At 39.0% G+C, this 18,032-nt stretch overlaps 1 protein-coding gene across 7 annotated transcripts in view; it reads right to left on the bottom strand.

Annotated features, from left to right (window-relative positions):
* SFMBT2 (Scm like with four mbt domains 2) overlaps positions 1–18,032 on the bottom strand; it is a 218,236-nt gene that overhangs the window by 105,831 nt on the left and 94,373 nt on the right. For 5 of the 7 annotated variants that reach the window (XM_058669504.1, XM_058669503.1, XM_058669502.1 and 2 more), the window contains 2 exons: positions 3,751–3,839; positions 1,834–2,080 (listed from right to left, as the gene is read on the bottom strand). In XM_058669504.1, the coding sequence (XP_058525487.1) occupies positions 1,834–2,080; positions 3,751–3,839 (336 nt within the window). Of the gene's footprint in view, positions 1–1,833; positions 2,081–3,388; positions 3,842–18,032 lie in introns of those variants that run through there. The other 2 variants (XM_058669506.1, XM_058669507.1) reach the window with 2 other exon arrangements.

Raw genomic sequence — 18,032 nt, 5'->3', positions numbered from 1 at the left:
AGGTCCAGGTGCAATAGCCTCGCCTTGTATGTGCTGTGATCCTATATGGGCAACAGTTTATATCCCAGCTGCTCCACTCCCCTTCCAGTTTCCTGTTTTGGGCCTGGGAAACTATCAGAAGATGGCCCAAATCTTCAGGACCCTGTACCCACATGGGGGACCTAGAAGAAGCTCCTGGCTCATGGCTTCAAATCAGCTAAGATCTGGCCATTCCGGTTGCTTGGAGAGTGAACCAGCAGATGAAGATCTCTCACTCTGTCTCTCCTTCTCTTTGTAAATGTGCCTTTCCAATAAAAAAAAAATTCGAAAAAAATAGCATATTGAGGCACTTTTCCATTCCTGTTTTTGAATGTGAGGCCTATGATTTTTCAGAAAATAAATTTCACCAGGAATTCTTTACTTTGGCATCCATTGTTATGCTGGCAAGTATCTGATTCTCCTAAAATTTGTAAAGATGCCTTCTAGGCTTAACATTCCCATAAGGTAAAATGTCCCTGCTAGGTTATGCATCCCGAAGCAACTCTGGCCTTTTCTCCTGACCCTGACAGGCCCTTTGTTTGTCACCTTAGTCTTCAATTACTCAGAATATAAAAGGATTTCTTGGCTTCTTCTCAAAATGTTGACAACAATAATACTAGTGTGATATAATATCATATTACATGCCCTAACACCTGTCAACTTTTACACAGATGCAAATACAGAGGATACAGCATCAGGAAACTTTTTCAATTGATATCTCTGAGTCACAGAAAAGGTAAACAGAACCCAACACCTGCATGGACTTTAGACTAACCTTGGCAACTCATATAGAAAGAGAAGGCTTGAATCTAAATAAAGAAACAAGTCCTTAGCTCAAATACACCAAGAAAACTGTCCGGAATGAAAATCAGCAATTTCAGAAAGCAATGAGAATTTCTTCTTTGGCAGCATTAATTCCACAAGAATTCAACATTTTCTGTTCTTAGACTTCCCATCCAAATGTTGCTAAGACCAGTATGCAAAAGCCAGTCCGCCAGTATGGGTACAAGCAGTATGGGAAAGCAGGGGGAATGGAGTAGAAAACATATACAACTTGGGAGTTTGAATTGCAGTACCTGTCACTCATGAGCTCACTGACCTTGGGTAAACTATTTACCACTGTATCAATTTTCTCTAACATGAAACAAAATTCACGCTAAACATGCAATGCTTTTTTTAAAATCAAAATAAACAAGAACACATGCAAAACCACTTGAACCCTAGTAAATATTCAAGAATGATTATAAATATTGAGGTTTTTGTCAGAAAGCATACATTCATGGGACAAAGTTGTTTGAAGGTAACTAAAATCTATGATGTGCCAGGAAAATACGCATGATGATTTTGTCAGTGTTATGTCTTGGTCAGAGTGGTTAACATAACCATAACCACATGGTTTGGATATTTCGAACAAATGGATGACAAGAAGTTCGGAGACGGATGAATGGATGAACGAAAGGATGGATGGATGAAGGTTCTGGAATTTCATTGCCAGACTCTCAGAAATCCTAAAGGGAAAAAAAAAAAAAGGAAAACACACAAATTCTGATCTATGACACCTTTCATTTCTGAGTCCGTGATCTCAAAGGAACTGGGTCAATTTTGTTAATGTTCCCACAATACTTTCTCCTTTGAAAATAACTGTTTCTAAAACTCTGTAGAAAGGATTCGAAAGTTAATGGGCTTCATACTCATATTTTCATATGTAAAAGATACCACAGTGATAATAAACTCCAGAGATACATCCAGAAAACATCACTTTTCAAAAAATTTTTTTCCAAAACACTTTACACCAGCAAAAGCTTTGACCCTTACCTGAAGGTGGGTCCATTCTGTATTTATTCTCTTGACACCAACCAACTGGTCGAAGTCTGTAATCCAAGTAAAACAACCACTGGTCATAGGATTCAGTGTCCTCCAATCCCACATAGCGAAGGCGTAATCTTCCTCCAACATTTTCAATCACACTAACTATCCAGTACTGAAAAGGGTTCTGAGAATCCTGAAGTTCTATTAAGGAATCAACTGTAATGAGGTCTATAGGGCCTTTCCCTCGCAGAGGCTGTTTAAACAGAAGCAAAACTCCTTATTTTAAACTTTATTTTAAGGTTCTCATGGAAACAGCTGACAGCAGAAGATAATATTTTTCACACCATCATCCAAGCTATTGGCAAACAGTCTGGTGTTTCCCTCCACCCCCATCCATAACACAGCCATCGCCCACCCGAATCCTCATACACACACATGTATCCAATTCTGCATCCAACAACAAAATCACAAGTAAACAGAAATTAACAGTTATGCTAAACTCTCACCAAACAAATCACCCTTCCCGGATAAAATTGCATTTGTTTGAAATTAATGTGCTTTTAAGGACACTTATACCCAATTTATCTGGACCTAAAATCATACGATAGCAAATTGTCTATACTCTTCAAATACATATAGCTATTCCAGGGACATAAATTTATACCAAGACTATTGAACAGACATCCACTCTAAAATGGTCGCTAGTCAATTAACCAAGACCATCTCATACTTTGATTATGTGAGCAAAGCATGACTCCGTGTGGATGACAAATCTAACACACATTAATGATGAGCTAAATTAGACTATTATGTCAAGTTATTTCTACACTTAACCTGGTAATTGGTTTAGAGAATATACAATTACAGCTCTTTCTAAGGAGCCTTCTTAGCATATGTTAGCATATGAAAAGGATGTTTGTTCAGCCAGTCCCTTAGGCAAATATGTTCAAAGAAATTAACATAATAAGACAATTTGTCCCTTTGGAAGAGTGAACAATCATCATGTAGATTTGTTAACCAAACAATTAACTTAATATCTATAACAAAGATATATAACATATACAGCAGGCAAGATGTTCACAAAACAGAACCCATAAGTGTTTGTTAGACCACGGTGCTCTGAAATATCAATATTACACTTTTGAGAAGAGGGAGTGTTAAGACAATAATGACACTGTCAAAATTCACACTTTCCCCATTACTCATTCAGTTTTCCTCTTCTCAGTGGTACTTTCAAGCAACAGATCTCACAATTCACCAATTATGTTTAACACAGTGCCTTTCTCTTCCTGTTCTGTCCTATATACTAAGCATCAAAATGCTTTAGCCCCAAATTATTCTCAAATGAAGCATCAACATTTCAGGTAAAACTTTTTTTCTTTAATGCCTTAAAATTGCTTGAAACTACACTTAAATATAGTCAGCCATTTCTCCTCCGTTGTTTTTACACGGAATGTTAATTCAATGATTAGTTAACACAGGTGTGTACAAATCTTGCACTTACGCATCCAACATGGAATGCTTACTGGAGCTATTTAACAGTGTTCTCCAAGAGATCACATAATCGCATACACATATATTTAGTTATCAAATGCTCAAAACAGTTACATGATTTTAATTGTATTCACTAACACCAGAGAATGGCTCAACCTTAGGGAACTCTGGGAAGATATCCTGATAAATTATTACTGGGAAAATGTACTCAAAGCAAATTTTCCATCTTCCGATGATATCCAAGTAGAAGATACACCAATGCCATTTGAATTAGTCACCTAAATAATCCAGGACAAAACAGGAAGTTAGGCTCTTTGCAGAGTAACTGTGCATACGCATGTATCTGCAGAAGGATATATGCAAGGTGCTGTTAAGTCTGCACAACTGGATGCTTCAGAAATAACATAGATGCATAATAGCAATACATACTCCTTCCAGCAGGTTGGCAGGTGCTGTCCGTGAACCAGTCAAATCACGGATGAGAAATTCCGTCCAGTCTGTGTACTTCTCTTTGATGGCTGGGAAGAAAAGGAGAAGAAAAAACAAAACAAAACAAAACACTTCAACACAGCAATGAGATATCAAACTTAGAAACACAGGTTTTTGTAGGAAGGTGTTAATGTCAGTGTGTTACTGAATTTGAAGTACTGTGTTTGATACCAAAATCAAGACCACAATCCCATTCACAAGTGGTGACTTCACACCTACCACGTGCCAGAAATTAAAGACTCTGGGATCCTAAAGCCTTCCAGCCTAGGTAGAAACTTTTCACTAATAACAAGTTAAGTGTAAAACTCACTTCTATCTAGGAATTTCCAAGATTTCAAAGAAGTTCCACAGAGATTAAGGATGACCAGAGAACTTAAAGACAAGTTTTTAAGATGGAAAAATAAAACCAGGTCCTAAATTAGGAAAGGTTTGTACAGATAGAGAAGAAGAGATTTTCATACTGAGAGGAAATGATGCTTTTGCTAACCAGCATGACAAAGTGAAGGAGAAGCTGAGAGATGGAGAAAGACTACATTCAACTGGCAAGACCACTACAGTGTCCATGCACACAACGTTAAAAAAAGTTTAGGAGTAGGACTATAACCATGGACACCCAGAGAAGTCACCGAAGAGGTTTAATAAAGACAATATTGTTGCATAAAATAAGCCTGACAAGAACAAAAGCAATAAGGCCCAAAGTAGAGGAAGAGAACAAGGAAAAGATGTATTTGAGAATGGATTCAGAAAATTACAGACCCTGGAGGCCATCATTCCATACATACTTAGTCCTTGAGATCCAGGGAAAACCTACCTTCTTGACAGATCTCCCAAACTACAGCTCTCCAAAGGTTCCCTTAGGATTCATTCATGTGCCTGAGGGTCAGAACCTTCCCAGGACACCAGGAGATTGGCAAAGTCAGCAGCACACTTGCCCCAGATTCCACTCATGCACACGTTGATGTTGACTTTCACAGCACAGTAGAGAGGCAGTGGCATGCAGAGTGGCCGGAGATTGAATGGGCACTTAACCTTTCTTAAGGTCCAAGACCCAGATGGATTTTGCACTGTGGCAGTTCTCCAGATGCAACCCTTCTAGCTCAAAGGGAAGATGACCATAGGTTTGGGATAGATTTGGGTTCCATGGTAGGTTCTGTCACTTCCCTGGATGTCTGGTTTTAAATATATCATTCAGTTTCTCTTAGAATATTTCTCATTAATGAAGCAGTACTAATAGTATTTTGTTAATGAGGGTACTACAAAGATAAATAAGAAACATTTATTTAAAAAAAATAGCCAATAAAAAATAATTTAAAATTTTTTAAGAGAGAGAGAGAATAGCCGGACAGGATATACACTAAGCAACTAGTAAATATTTGCTTATTTCATTTAAGTGTGATTAAATTATAACATATTTCCACCAGTTATCTAACCATTCCTACAATCTCAAAACTGGAATGCCCAATAAGTTCTGGCAAAATTGTAGATAAAATGAGCAACAGTAGCAGCATCAGTTAGTCTCATCACTAATTCCCCCTTAAGTCAATTATCTTCCATTCCCCATGAAAGATCACAAGGCCAAGAGAAAATCCAATAGTAAAAGTGTTCAGGCTAGTAAGGCTGGGAATTCCAGCATACCAAAACAACATTATAATCCCTGCCACAGCTGTGACAACAACTCATCCATTCACCTTTATCCACTACATTTGTCTCAAATAAAGTACTAATTTCTTTTATTTTATACATACACACTCACATGGAAATACATAGATCTGGGGTAAAAACTGTTTTGATGTCTTCATCCATAATTAGTAAATTTAATATTATTTTGACTGTTATACTCTTTTTAAGTTAGCCCACCCGCAATAATTAAGGTAACTGAGCCAAAAAAAAAAAAAAGATTAGGCAAATCAGATAAAATTTGTACTCACCTTATGATTTATAAAAACTTTTGTTCTACTTTTTCCTTTTTCACCCTCCTCCCCTCACCCATTGTTCCCACCCCACCCCCCAAATGCTGTGAAGAAACACTCTTAACTCTTGCCAAAGTTTACAGACACTAGGGAAAAAGCTAGCCTCATACTCCTAAGAATTTAGAATTCAATAGTATGGTACAGTCTTCCACACTAAGTTTTATGACTCTTCAAAGTTTTTGCAAAGAAACAAATGGTTTAAATTGCAAGCATGATGGATACATTATAAAATGATTCCAGATTATAATATAAAAGTTTCAAAATCAGGATAAAATACACAACTACAACCAATAAGTATGTATTTTATAACTCATTACAAAAGTAGAAAAATTATCACAGTTGAGCAGTAAATGATCTTGTGTTGCACAGAATCTTTGTGTACAAGTCATATGAGAAGTTGGTTCTCTTACTTACATGTTATTATAACATGAGACTAATTAAAGTTAACCTTTAAATTTACATTTTATATATGCAAATGATCTATGTAGACACTGTGTAATATTGAAATAAAAATTGTCCAAATCACTGAAGATGGCCCTGAAATTCATATCTTCTAAGCCTCACATTCCACAGATCCTGTAACTTTCCACTGACATATTTCTGTAGATTCTGAAGTCATCTTTCATGTGCCACAGAATATTTAGACAAACTGCTCCCCAGAGAAAATTTATCTTCAAAGCCATAAAAATGCAGAGATCATTGTAAAAGAAATAGAAAACAGTTCTCAAGACTTTTGCTATTTTAAAAAATTATTTTATTTGAAAGATAGATTTACAGAGAAAGAGCCAAAAGGAGAGAGAGATCTCCCATCCACTGGTTCACTCCCGAAATGGCCACAATGGCCAGAGCTGAACGAATCCAAAGCCAGGGACCAAGAGCTTCCTTCAGGTGTCCCATGTGGCACAGAGCCCCCAAGGACTTGAGCCATATTCTGCTGCTTTCCCAAGAAATTGGCAGGGAGCAAGATCAGAAGTCAGGATATGAACTGGTACCCATATGGGATCCTAGAACCGCAGGCACAGACTTAGCCTATTATACCATGGCACCAGTCCCAGACTTTATTCATTATAAATGAAGAATTATTTCAATAAAGATTCACACCTCAAGGCCTAAGTTCTCAAATATAAAACAAACATAATGAGCATCATTATAAAATAAAATCTAAGCATAATAAAGTCATAACTCACATTCAACAGACTTATTTTTAACACACAGTCAATTCTGACTAAATTGTAGAATAATGAAAGTTGCCTGGGATTAGAATTCACTGCAACTGGAGGTGATTAGCAGTGTTCCACATGTTCACATTTTTTATTTTATTTGCCAAGCAGACCAGAGGCATAAATAATCCACATGCTGGTTCATTCTCCACAATAGCTACAACTGGACCAGGCTAAAGTGGGAATCCCAGAACTCAATTCAGGCCTCTCAACTGGGTGGCAGGGACCCAAGAACTTAAGCAACCAAATCTATTGATTCATTATTAGGAAGTTGGAATGGAGAAACAAGCAGGACTCTGAAATGGGATATAATATCTCTAGCAGTAGCTTAACCTACTGCACCAAAACCTCACAACACTAGAAATCTTAAAACTAAACTTTATGATCTGGCGCAGGATATAGAAAACTAAACTTCCATCTGTGTTGCACTCAGTCAGAGATGAGCCTGGGAGATCGTATCATTGTGCGCCCTGGATGTCCAACTTCCCTTCCAGCTCCCTTTTATAGCCTGGGAAAGCAGCAGAGGGAGGCTCAGGTTCTTGGGACGCTACATGGCAGACCTGGAGGAGGCTCCTGGCTCCTAGCTTTGGATTGCCTGAGCTCTGGCTGTTGTGCCATATGGGGAATGAACCAGCTGATAGAAGATCTTTCTCTTTGTCTCTCCTTCTCTTTGTAAATCTGAACCATCTTTCCAAAAAAAAATAAATACATCTTTTTAAAAATATCTATAATTTTTTATTCTGCAGAATATCTTCAAAAATTAAGGTAAAAAGTTTGAGTGCAAGAGTAGCGGTTCTCCTAAGTAAACTCAATTCTTGCCCTACAGCCATTACATTTCTCTTCAGGTTAACAAACCAATGCACGTGTGAAAATTTCAGGAAATCACTGAAGCTTTCTGTCATTTTTCCCATAGCCCCGATCTCCTGTGAGATGACATCTGCGACAGGTGACACATTCTTAAACTCACTGCCCTGACACATGCCTGGCAATCCCTTGGCCATATTTAAATTTGAGACAATGAGAGACATGGAGGAGAGAGCTAAGTTCAGCTCAGAGGGTGAACACTGCAGCGACACCCTTTTCACGAAGACTTAAGCTAGGGGTCCACAGTCCTCCCCAGACAATTCTGTGCACTCAGTCAGAGATAAGCCTGGGAGATCGTACCCAAGAGGGTGTGGTGGCTGAGAGCAGAGAGTCCCTGAAGTGACCTGACTACAGGAAACTTGAGACTCTCACATGCAACTCAAAGTCCTGAGCCACTGGGTATTCAAGTAGAATCCCAAATGTGCCTGGGTGGCAGCAGCGCCCCCAGAATCCATCCCCAGGAAGTTGTCACATTGGTCACTTTGTAAGGATTTGGTTTGTCAACAACATTTTAAACTACTGTTTCTACAGTGTTTCTCCTTCCACTCCTGGCGTGGTAGGTGTATGTATTCGCTATTCTATCCCTATCATGGTAAAGAGTTTCCCGAAGAAACAGGCAAATAAGGTAATCCATCCACTGAAACTCCTAGCTCACAAGAGCGCTAAATCTTTACAACAGGAGGTCAGGCAGCAGCCTTTGACTCAATCAGGGAAAGATGTTCTAACACTGCCTTTGGCAAGGAAAAGAGGAAATTGATCCTGAACCATAAATAGAAGCACTCCTATTAGGAAGAAAAATAAGAGACTTTCCCTCTGGAGATTTCTAAAGCAGAATCTACATCTACATTTTCATCTAGGGTTCAAATTAGACGATTCACACAAAAGAAAGGTCATAGAATGATTCAACAGGATAAGCTCCTACTATGTACAATGAATCACATTACATACAGTTGGAGCTCAAACACACAGATGCAGAAGTAATCCTGTATTCAATAATAGATATAAACCAGATGAAGACAGAAGCTTTGGAAAATGTCATGAAAGCTGGGTACATGCACACATGTGCACACACACACAAAAACACACATTTCTTCAAAATTATCACAAAAGGATTGTTGGGGGAACATTTTCCCATTCAATTTGTCAAACCTTAGTTGTAAAAATGCTTGTATGATTACCAAAAAGAACTGCATTATTTTGTTCTAAAATAACATTGGTACAAATGTCTCAGAACCATTGGAAGCAAAGGACATACCTCACATCGTGACTGACAGCATCAGGTAAAAAGAAAATAGAAACTGAAGAGACTCAGTGTAATCTTTGTAATCTAAGCATTTAATATTTGTGCTCAGTAGTGGAAATGAGGCCAAAAGAGCTGTTTTATATTTAAATGGGCTTATTACAGAGTCTTCTTTGACTTTTAATAACAACTACTTCTTATGACAAGTCTAAGAACTCAATGAATAAACACTTCCTGACACATTTTAATCAGGTAGAACAGTATTACTACTTGTAAAAAGTGAAGTGTTCATTGCAAATCAAACAACCATTACTAATTCATTCCAATGTTTCCATCACATACTGCTTTCTTTCTTGAAAAACATTTTAAAATGTTTTAAATTGAGGTTTTCATAATAACTCAACAGGTTGTTGCAATTCAAAATTAACTAATTAACTAATACATTAATTCAAAATTGTAACTGCAATTTTTGTTATGAGTGTACAATTGTATATTTTATTTATTTAAAAACAAATGGAATAAAAATCTTTCCAGAATGAATGATGCTAAAAAGATCTCTAACTTCTTTGGCACCTTCCCACCTTGAATATCAGTGTTAATATTATCATCATGATCACCTGCTAAAACAACTGCAAACTGGTACCATCTTGGAGTTATTTAGCAAAGATAACTTCTAACAGAAGGGGCCATGGAAATTCATTTCTGGATTCAATTCCATGTCTTCACATTCTTATAAAATTGATCATTTGCTACAAGGTAATAAAATGCAATCTCTCTTAGCAGTAATATTCTTAACCCAGTAAAATACACTATGCATAATGAGCATGATTCCTACTGAGGTTGATGTTGTTCAGAAAGAAAAAAATGCAAATAGGTAATACACAATGCCCACATCAGCATAAAGGCTTACGCATACAGATACATATCCACTTATTTTTTAAATTCAGACCACAGATAATTCTGTAGTCTTCACCATCAAGATTTTTTCCACTTTAACACCAAGCTCTTTTTACTCTATATGTAACACACAACAGCCCAAAGAAACAACAAAAACAACATCTTTAGATACTCCTAAAGCTCAAAATTCAAACCAAATTCCTATCCATCTGTATGCCAATGTGGCATATGCAATTACTCTGCAACTTTACTTTTCATTAGTTCATTTGCTTTTACTATTCATGCCAATTGTCATATCCCCTTGAAAACAGATCCTAATTGCCTCTTACAGCAAGTGCTTCAGTACACATCTTCAGCAACGTACAAGGGGATTTGAGTAAGGCAATCTCTTTCAAAGCAGTCCAAAGGCAGGTGACAGTGATTCTGTTTCACTAGGAACACAGGATCCTTCAGTGTTGTCAAATGCCACGCGAGGTGAGGGCCCTGACACAGCTGGCTCAAATATCCTCTGCCAGGCCACAGAGAGAATCTTCAGAAAGGGTGGACAATTTCTGTCCCCTCAGTTACAGGCACATCACAAACATCATTTGCATTGAGGTTCTACTCAACAGACACAGAGCCACACCAGCTCTGTGTGGGCCCATCTTGTAGGACAGAAAGATGTATGGCCCAAAGTGATGCAGAAGGCCTCTCTCTGACAAGGAATTAGTTAGAACAGGGTGCATCACATGGACAGTACACCCAAGGTCATGTGGATTCCTGGTGTAACGGGCACTTTCTCTCTTGCTTGGGCTGTGGTGGTGCTGTAGAAGTGCTGACTCCCCTACTATCAAAGCTATTTTCTATACTTACCCTTAAAACATTTATTCATTTATTTGAAATGTAGAGACACAGACAGAGAGAGAAAGACAGAGAGAGATCTTCCATCCATGAATTCATTCTCCAAACATCTGCAACAGCCAGGGCTGGGCTGGGCTGAAGCCAGGAGTCAGGGGATCCATCCAGACCTCCCATGCAGGTGCAGGGGCCAAGCAGTTAAAGCATTGTCCACTGCTTTCTCAGACACAGAGGGCGGGGATTGGAGGAGCATGACATGGAGCAGAAGCAGAGCAGCCAAGAGTCAAGTGGGCATTCACGTAGGAGGCGAGCACTGCAGGCAGTGGCTTCACCAACTATGCCACAGTGCAGTGCTGGTCGCTTCATGTTTATCGTACAAAACGGGAATCATAAAGTGACAGGATCATTCCAGCAAAATGTATACCTAAATGCCCAAGCGTATCATTATGAGATAAAAAAACAGAGGTCAGCTTTTGTAAACTCTTGGTCTAAGTACACTTCTTATTCTTCCAATGAAACTTGTGTCTGAAGCACTAATACTTAACCCTGTAGGTTGTGTCCCTGGCACATGACAGTATTTTGGTCACAGGAAGAACAACCAGATTAAGTGGCTTAATAAACTGTATTTGTTTTTTTTTTTTTCTGGAGAAAATGCATTTATTGGAAAAAACTCATGTTTAATTATTTCACAAATCACAGGACAAATTAGGCAAAGATTTTGGTCAAGATTCAAATGCTTCTCTAAACAGATTGAAGTTGCTGCTAGATTAGAACTTACATAGAGGAAGATAGATGGGTGTGTTTAGATTAGTGTGTTTTTAAAAGGATGAATCTACTCTGGGGAAGCAGGCGAGATCTGGCCCAGAAGGCCTGTATCCCAGTGAAGCAAAGAATTTACTGGCTTTGCAAGAAGACACGGATGATCCTGTCAAAGTCTGCTTTGGCCAAAGCTCTTACTCTGTATTTACTTTTCCTCAAAAAAAAAAAAAAAAAAAAAGGAAATGTTAAAAAAAAATGCAAGTTCTTAACCACATCCTATGATTAGCTCATTGACATTTCAATTGTAGTTTATATACAGGACCGGCTGCATTTTTTTTAACAAACTGGTTAATCTAAACTGTATTTGTTTTACTATTTTGATAAAATAATAGAACTCAGATGAAGAGCTACTGTAACCATAAACATTCACTGCAACAACTTTTCACTAAAATATGACTTCACCTAATAACCATAAGTATTCACTAAACTTCCTTATCTTTGGAAGTTTTTTGGTATGTGCTTAGTTCATAACTACTTCCTTACATATGAGTTGAGACACACAACTGTAGTTTGAGCGTATATAACCCATAAAGTCAGGGGTTAGTTCATTTAATAAAGATAACATTTAGTGCCTTCTATGGCACACAAGGTCATTCATCATTTTGCTGGAGCCTTCCTTTTGGTCAACCCATCAGGTAAACCAAACCTGCACACAACAGACAAGAGAAGCAACAGGGATTAAAGAAACACAAGATATTCCACAAGGGACCAAATGCTTCCATTGAAATCCCCCAGACTCTCCCAGCCCAAGGAATAACCAAGATCAACATTGGAAAAGCCATGGAGATTGAAATTACTGATGACATTCTCAAAGCATAAACCACGTTACTCTGCAGCTTATACTTAAAGAGCATAGAAGATAACAAGCAAACCTCTTAAGAGAAATTATAAATTGCATTACCTATTACTGGTAAAGATTTTTAGCCAATAACACTCGGGGCTTCTCTCACTTTTGCACATTTTTCATTCTTCTCCATCTGCCAATATCTCACTTTTCTAGGCAGTTCTGCTACTGCTTTAAACATTTTCTTTCATTTAAAGAATTCCCTTCCTAAGAGGCAACAACTTCTTTGACCTCTCCACTAGGAAAAAAAAAAATTCTTTTAGCTCCTTTATAGTAACTCATGCTGCACAGAAAACTGTCAGGTGGCAATTGACATATCACACACATCCAGGGTTTCAAATTCAATGGAATAAGGCACTTGCCTGTTAACGATTTTCATTCTTCTACCTCTATCTCTCTCTCTCCCCCTTCCTCTCTTCCTCCCTCTCCCTCAGACTTACTTCTTTCTATTAAGTTCTTTTCTTTGTGGGAGCAAGAGCCTCCACTCAAATTATTCCTGATGTTTCCTTGGATGTGTCTAAAAACAAAAAAAAAGAGGCAAACTTACAGAAAATGTCAACAAACATGATCCTTGGATCCAGTCCACCCTGGATATCCACAGGAGCCTATATCCAGGACATGGTATTTGTATATAGCCTAGACACATCTCTAAGAATTATAATACATAACATAATGCAGATTTTTTTGTATTTTTAAAGATATACTTTATTTTTTTATTAGAAAATCATATATACAGAGAGAGATGAGAGAAAGAGAGGAAGATCTTCCATCTGATGACTCACTCCCCAAGAGGCCACAGTGGCCAGAGCTCGCCGCACCAAAGCCAGCAGCCAGAAACTTTCTCCAGGTCTCCCACACAGGTGCAGGATGGCTTTGGGTCATCCTCAACCACTTTCCTAGGTCACAAACCGGGAGCTGGATAGGAAGTGAGGCCATCGGGATATGAACCAGTGCACATATGGCATCCTGGCATGTGCAAGGTGAGGACTTTAGTCGCTAAGCTACCACACCAGGCCCTGTAAATTGTTGTTATATTGTATTGTTTAGGGAATAATTACAAGGAAAAATGCCTCTACATGTTCAGGTTTTCATGTTTTTGATCTGTGGTTGGGTGAGGCCACGGATGCAGAACCCAAAGAAAGCCAATTGTCATCTGTGCGACAGCTGTCCCATTACTGTCTAAGACGGTTAAGTGTATGCATCAGTTTGGCTGTGCCAAAGTGTCCAAATATGTGGTCAGACACTATTTTGAATGTTTCAGTGAGGGTGCTTTGAGATGAGCCTTACACTTAAACCTGTGGCCTTTGAGTGGAGTAGACTGACCTCTGTATTGTAGGTTGGTCTCATCTAACCAGTTGAAGACCTCAATAGAAAAAAGCCTGATCTCCCCAGAGCACAAAGAACTTGCTGGTGCAGTGGCACTGGACTTCACCAACAGCATCAGCTCTTCTTGGTTCCATCGCAATGATCTTGAGCCAGAGATCTGGTTCCCTGCAAACGCCCCAACAACTCTGGGACCCAGGTCTTCATCATGCTCTCTATTTTTAGTACAACTCAACCTGTGATTCTAAACCTGGGCTCTGCTGCCTTCACTCCTGTCCTGAGCACTCTCTGCAAAGAACCAGAGCCTGAAACCCTTCCCCCATTTTCATGTGATTCTGGTCTCACTCATGTTCTGATCTCCATCTCTTATGTCACCACACTGGGAGAACCAGGCCAACTCCCTAATTTCAGCCTCATTATTGCAAATTGTTTTATCCTCTGAAGACAAGGGAGTATGATGGGCTTCACAGGGTTTATGAGCTCACAAAGTTCAACAAAGCTGCCTATATTTCTGTGCATTGAGGACCTCTTCCAAGAATCTCCAGTGAATTCATCAGATTCTCAAAGGACTCTGTGACTCCAAAAAGATCAGATCCACTACATAGAAAATATCACTACACTCATATCAAAATGTGGCTGGGACCAGCGTGATAGACTAGCAGCTAAAGTCCTCACCTTGCACGTGCTGGGATCCTATATGGGCGCCAATTCTAATCCCTGCAGCCATACTTCCCATCCAACTCACTGCTTGTGGCCTGGGAAAGCATTCGAGGACAGCCCAAAGCCTTGGGACCCTGCACCCATGTGGGAGACCTGGAAGAAGCTCCTGGCTTCAGATCGGCTCAGTTCCAGCCATTGTGAGTCACTTGGTGAGTGAATCATTGGATGTTAGATCTTCCTCTCTGTCTCTCCTCCTCTGTATATTTGACTTTCCAATTAAAACAAATAAATCTTTTGTTAAAAATGTGGCTATGATTTAAGTCACTGGACTCCAATTTCTTTGAAGATGTCATGCTTTTCTTTTTTCACCAATGTTTATAATTTCTCCAAATCTATTCAATATCTAGTGCCCTTCCCCCTCAGCTTTCAAAAGAGCAGCAATTCACCGTATTTTCCCCAAACACAGATACAACAATTCTGGTTACAAAGTCATCCACTGAGTTGTTTATCAGGAACCAAACCCCACATAAGCACTCTAAAGTAACTATCTCACTTGGTGCTTCCAAAAACACAACAAACTAATTAAGCTCTTCCACACTTTGCGAATAACAGGCAAATAAAACAAACTCCAACTCGTGTGAGCAACACAGAGTTCATGTGCAAGCGAGTTGCAAGGGGTGTATGTCTTGCTCATGTCTCACTGAGCCTCATTTTTCACAGCTCCCAAGGGGCCTCATGGTGTTATGACCATATCCCTGGTCAGTTGTATGGTAACACATACAACGTGTTTGCATCTTACAAGGTGCTCTCTCTCTCTTTATGTATAAAACTTCATTTATAGAAAGATACACTTATTGAAAGATAGAGTTACTGAGAAAGACAGAAATCCTCCTCTCCGCAAGAAGGCCACAACAGCCAAGGCTAAGCCAGGCCAAGGCCAAGAGCCCTGAACTCCATTCAGGCCTACCACACAAGCTTTGGAGCCCACGTACTTGGGCCACCATCTGCTGCTCCCTCAGGTGCATTAGCAGGAAGCTAAATTAGAAACAAAGCAGCTGAAATTCAGACCAGTGTCCCTTGGGATACTCTTTGCACTACAACACTGGTATCTCATTTTTAAAATATCTGAATAATACGTGACACCTGTACATTTTTATGGGCTGCAGTGCAACATTTCAATATACATTCATACTGCAAACCATGAAACAAACCCATTATTCTTTTCATTTCGATACCTTTTCTATTGAGAACATCCAAGCTCAGTGTATAATAGAGAGTTGTCAACTACAACCACCAACTGTGGAACACTAACATTTGCTACTCTATCTGACTTTGTTTTAACACATATTGTAAAAAAACCAAAATCTTCGACTTCCATCCACAACCTGAACACATACTACTTGCAATATCTGCACAGTTGTTCACCCAGACCCTATGTTAAATGGAATATTTCTTCAGGAGATTGGGAAAATACTGCTCTTGTCAAAACTTTCCTCTCAAAACCTGGCCCTGGAACACAGCGACATCCCCTAAACACAGAGTGAATAAATAAGAGTTATATAATAAGACCTACTTTACCAGCACAGTGAACTTGGAGTTTAGAGATTTTGCAGAAGCATTTCTAGAATTAATCGCAGACTGTTAGAAGGTTACTTTTATTTTTTGGGACTTAACATTAGAAAATCAGAAGGGTTGTAATACATTCTTTATCCATCCAATACACCCATCAAAAACACAGGTAAGGTGTTTCTCTGCTGTTACACATAATTCCAAGCATTTGAAGGGAAAATAAAAATAGTTAAGACTAAGCTCAAAGAGTTCAATTAGGAAGATTGCTGTACAAATAACTGAACTGGAGAGGGAAGGGGTGAACTCCAAATACTGTGAAAGCAGGTGCAGGGATGGTTTCCCCTATAAGGTACCTGGAAAACTAAACCTTGAAGGAACAGAAGTTCATTAAATGAAATTCTGGGGAAAGGCTATAGTTGGCACAGTAAACATTGTGTGCAAATCAGCATGTGAAATTTACTTGTGCTTTCTAGAGATCATTCTAAAAGGGGAAATGCTGGGGAAAGGCCCGTTGATCAAGAAGAAATGAAGAACATGTGGACTCATCAACAAGGCCGAAACCAGACTGGGAGACATCCCTGAGGTCCAGGCATGCAGTAGCCAACAGGTCTGAACGGCATTCAGTGACCAAGCTGGCACTATATCTATGGGCATTCCTGTTCTTCGCCCATTAGTGTCACAGGTTAGGGTTGGGGGTGGTACTCGGAGACCAGAGACACACCAGGAGCTGGCAAGAGATGAGTCATAGACTCATAGAACCTAAGCCAGAAGAACGTGCATCACTTCAATGGGACAAACCAGAGATCGTAATGACAGGGGAGGAAGCCCGGCTTCCTTAGTATTCTGAGCCTTAGTATTCTAAGAACTTCAAACTGGTATTTTTTGAAATAGGTTCCTCAGAAGCTAACAGGTGTCTCAGTCATGCCTTTCCACTTGCCCTAGAAGTCCTCACCCCTCATCTTTCCCAAGGCTGATGGATGACAGGGGTTATAATGGATTGTTATCAATAGGGAGACAATCAATAGCTTAGAATTTACTTGAATAATTGGGCCTCGCAGGGAACACCAAGTATTAACCTAATCTAAATGTGTAGACTAAAACATTCTCTGACCACAGAAATAGGAGAGCTAAGTATTGTTGGGGAGACAACAGTAATTTTAAAAGGATTTACTAGTGCCTGAATCAAAGGTTGATATTCCAGGTCCGATTATATATAGTCTACTCAAAACAAAAGAAACAAAAGAAATCTGCTAGCAAGAAAATTTCAGGACCTGTCTTTGCAATTTGCTCACATCTCTCCACTCACATCATATGCCTTCTATTATCCTAACACTGTTTGCCTATCATCTCATTCTATCTCCTCCTTTTCCAAAGTACAACCTACAAGCAGAGAGTTAGTTGTTGCTAATAAGACTCTAGATAACCTTCCTCTTCCACCCAGCTGAAATATCTCAGTAATAAACTCAGTTCTTAAGGTATGAATTAATCTTCAAAAGCTTAAATTACTCCAGGTACAGTATTTGCTTCAACAGGAATGTTGTGGAAGTTGATTAGTATTGATTAGTTATCTATACATCAAATTTAGTCTGTTATACTGACTGATGAGTAGGTGCTCACAGCCCTAAAGCTGGCTATGATATTGGCCCTTGGTCCATGGTGTAATGCAGCCAAAGTTTCTGAATATGATAAACAGGAGTTTCCTTGGCCATTTCACAAGCAAAAATATCCAAGAAGTTGGCTAGTTTGGTTTACGTTAAGAGAAAGATGACCTAGCATAAGTAAATGATTATAAAGAATATTGCAAAGTGTCAGACTCATTATTCAAGAGCACAGATCAGGTTGTTAACAAAAGAAAGCTGTTCAGAAAGAACAGAAACCATGGCAAACCTTGCCCTCTTCCATTTAGGGGAAGTCAAGCAGTCACTGACCCTTACACACCAGCTGCATTTAGCTTGTAAGCAGCAGAAATAATGAAATGA

This window comes from Ochotona princeps, chromosome 10 (genome assembly GCF_030435755.1).
Source record: "Ochotona princeps isolate mOchPri1 chromosome 10, mOchPri1.hap1, whole genome shotgun sequence".
NCBI lineage: Eukaryota > Metazoa > Chordata > Mammalia > Lagomorpha > Ochotonidae > Ochotona > Ochotona princeps.
The sequence above is the reverse complement of the archived record's forward strand: the minus strand, read 5'-3'. Positions and strand labels throughout refer to the sequence as shown.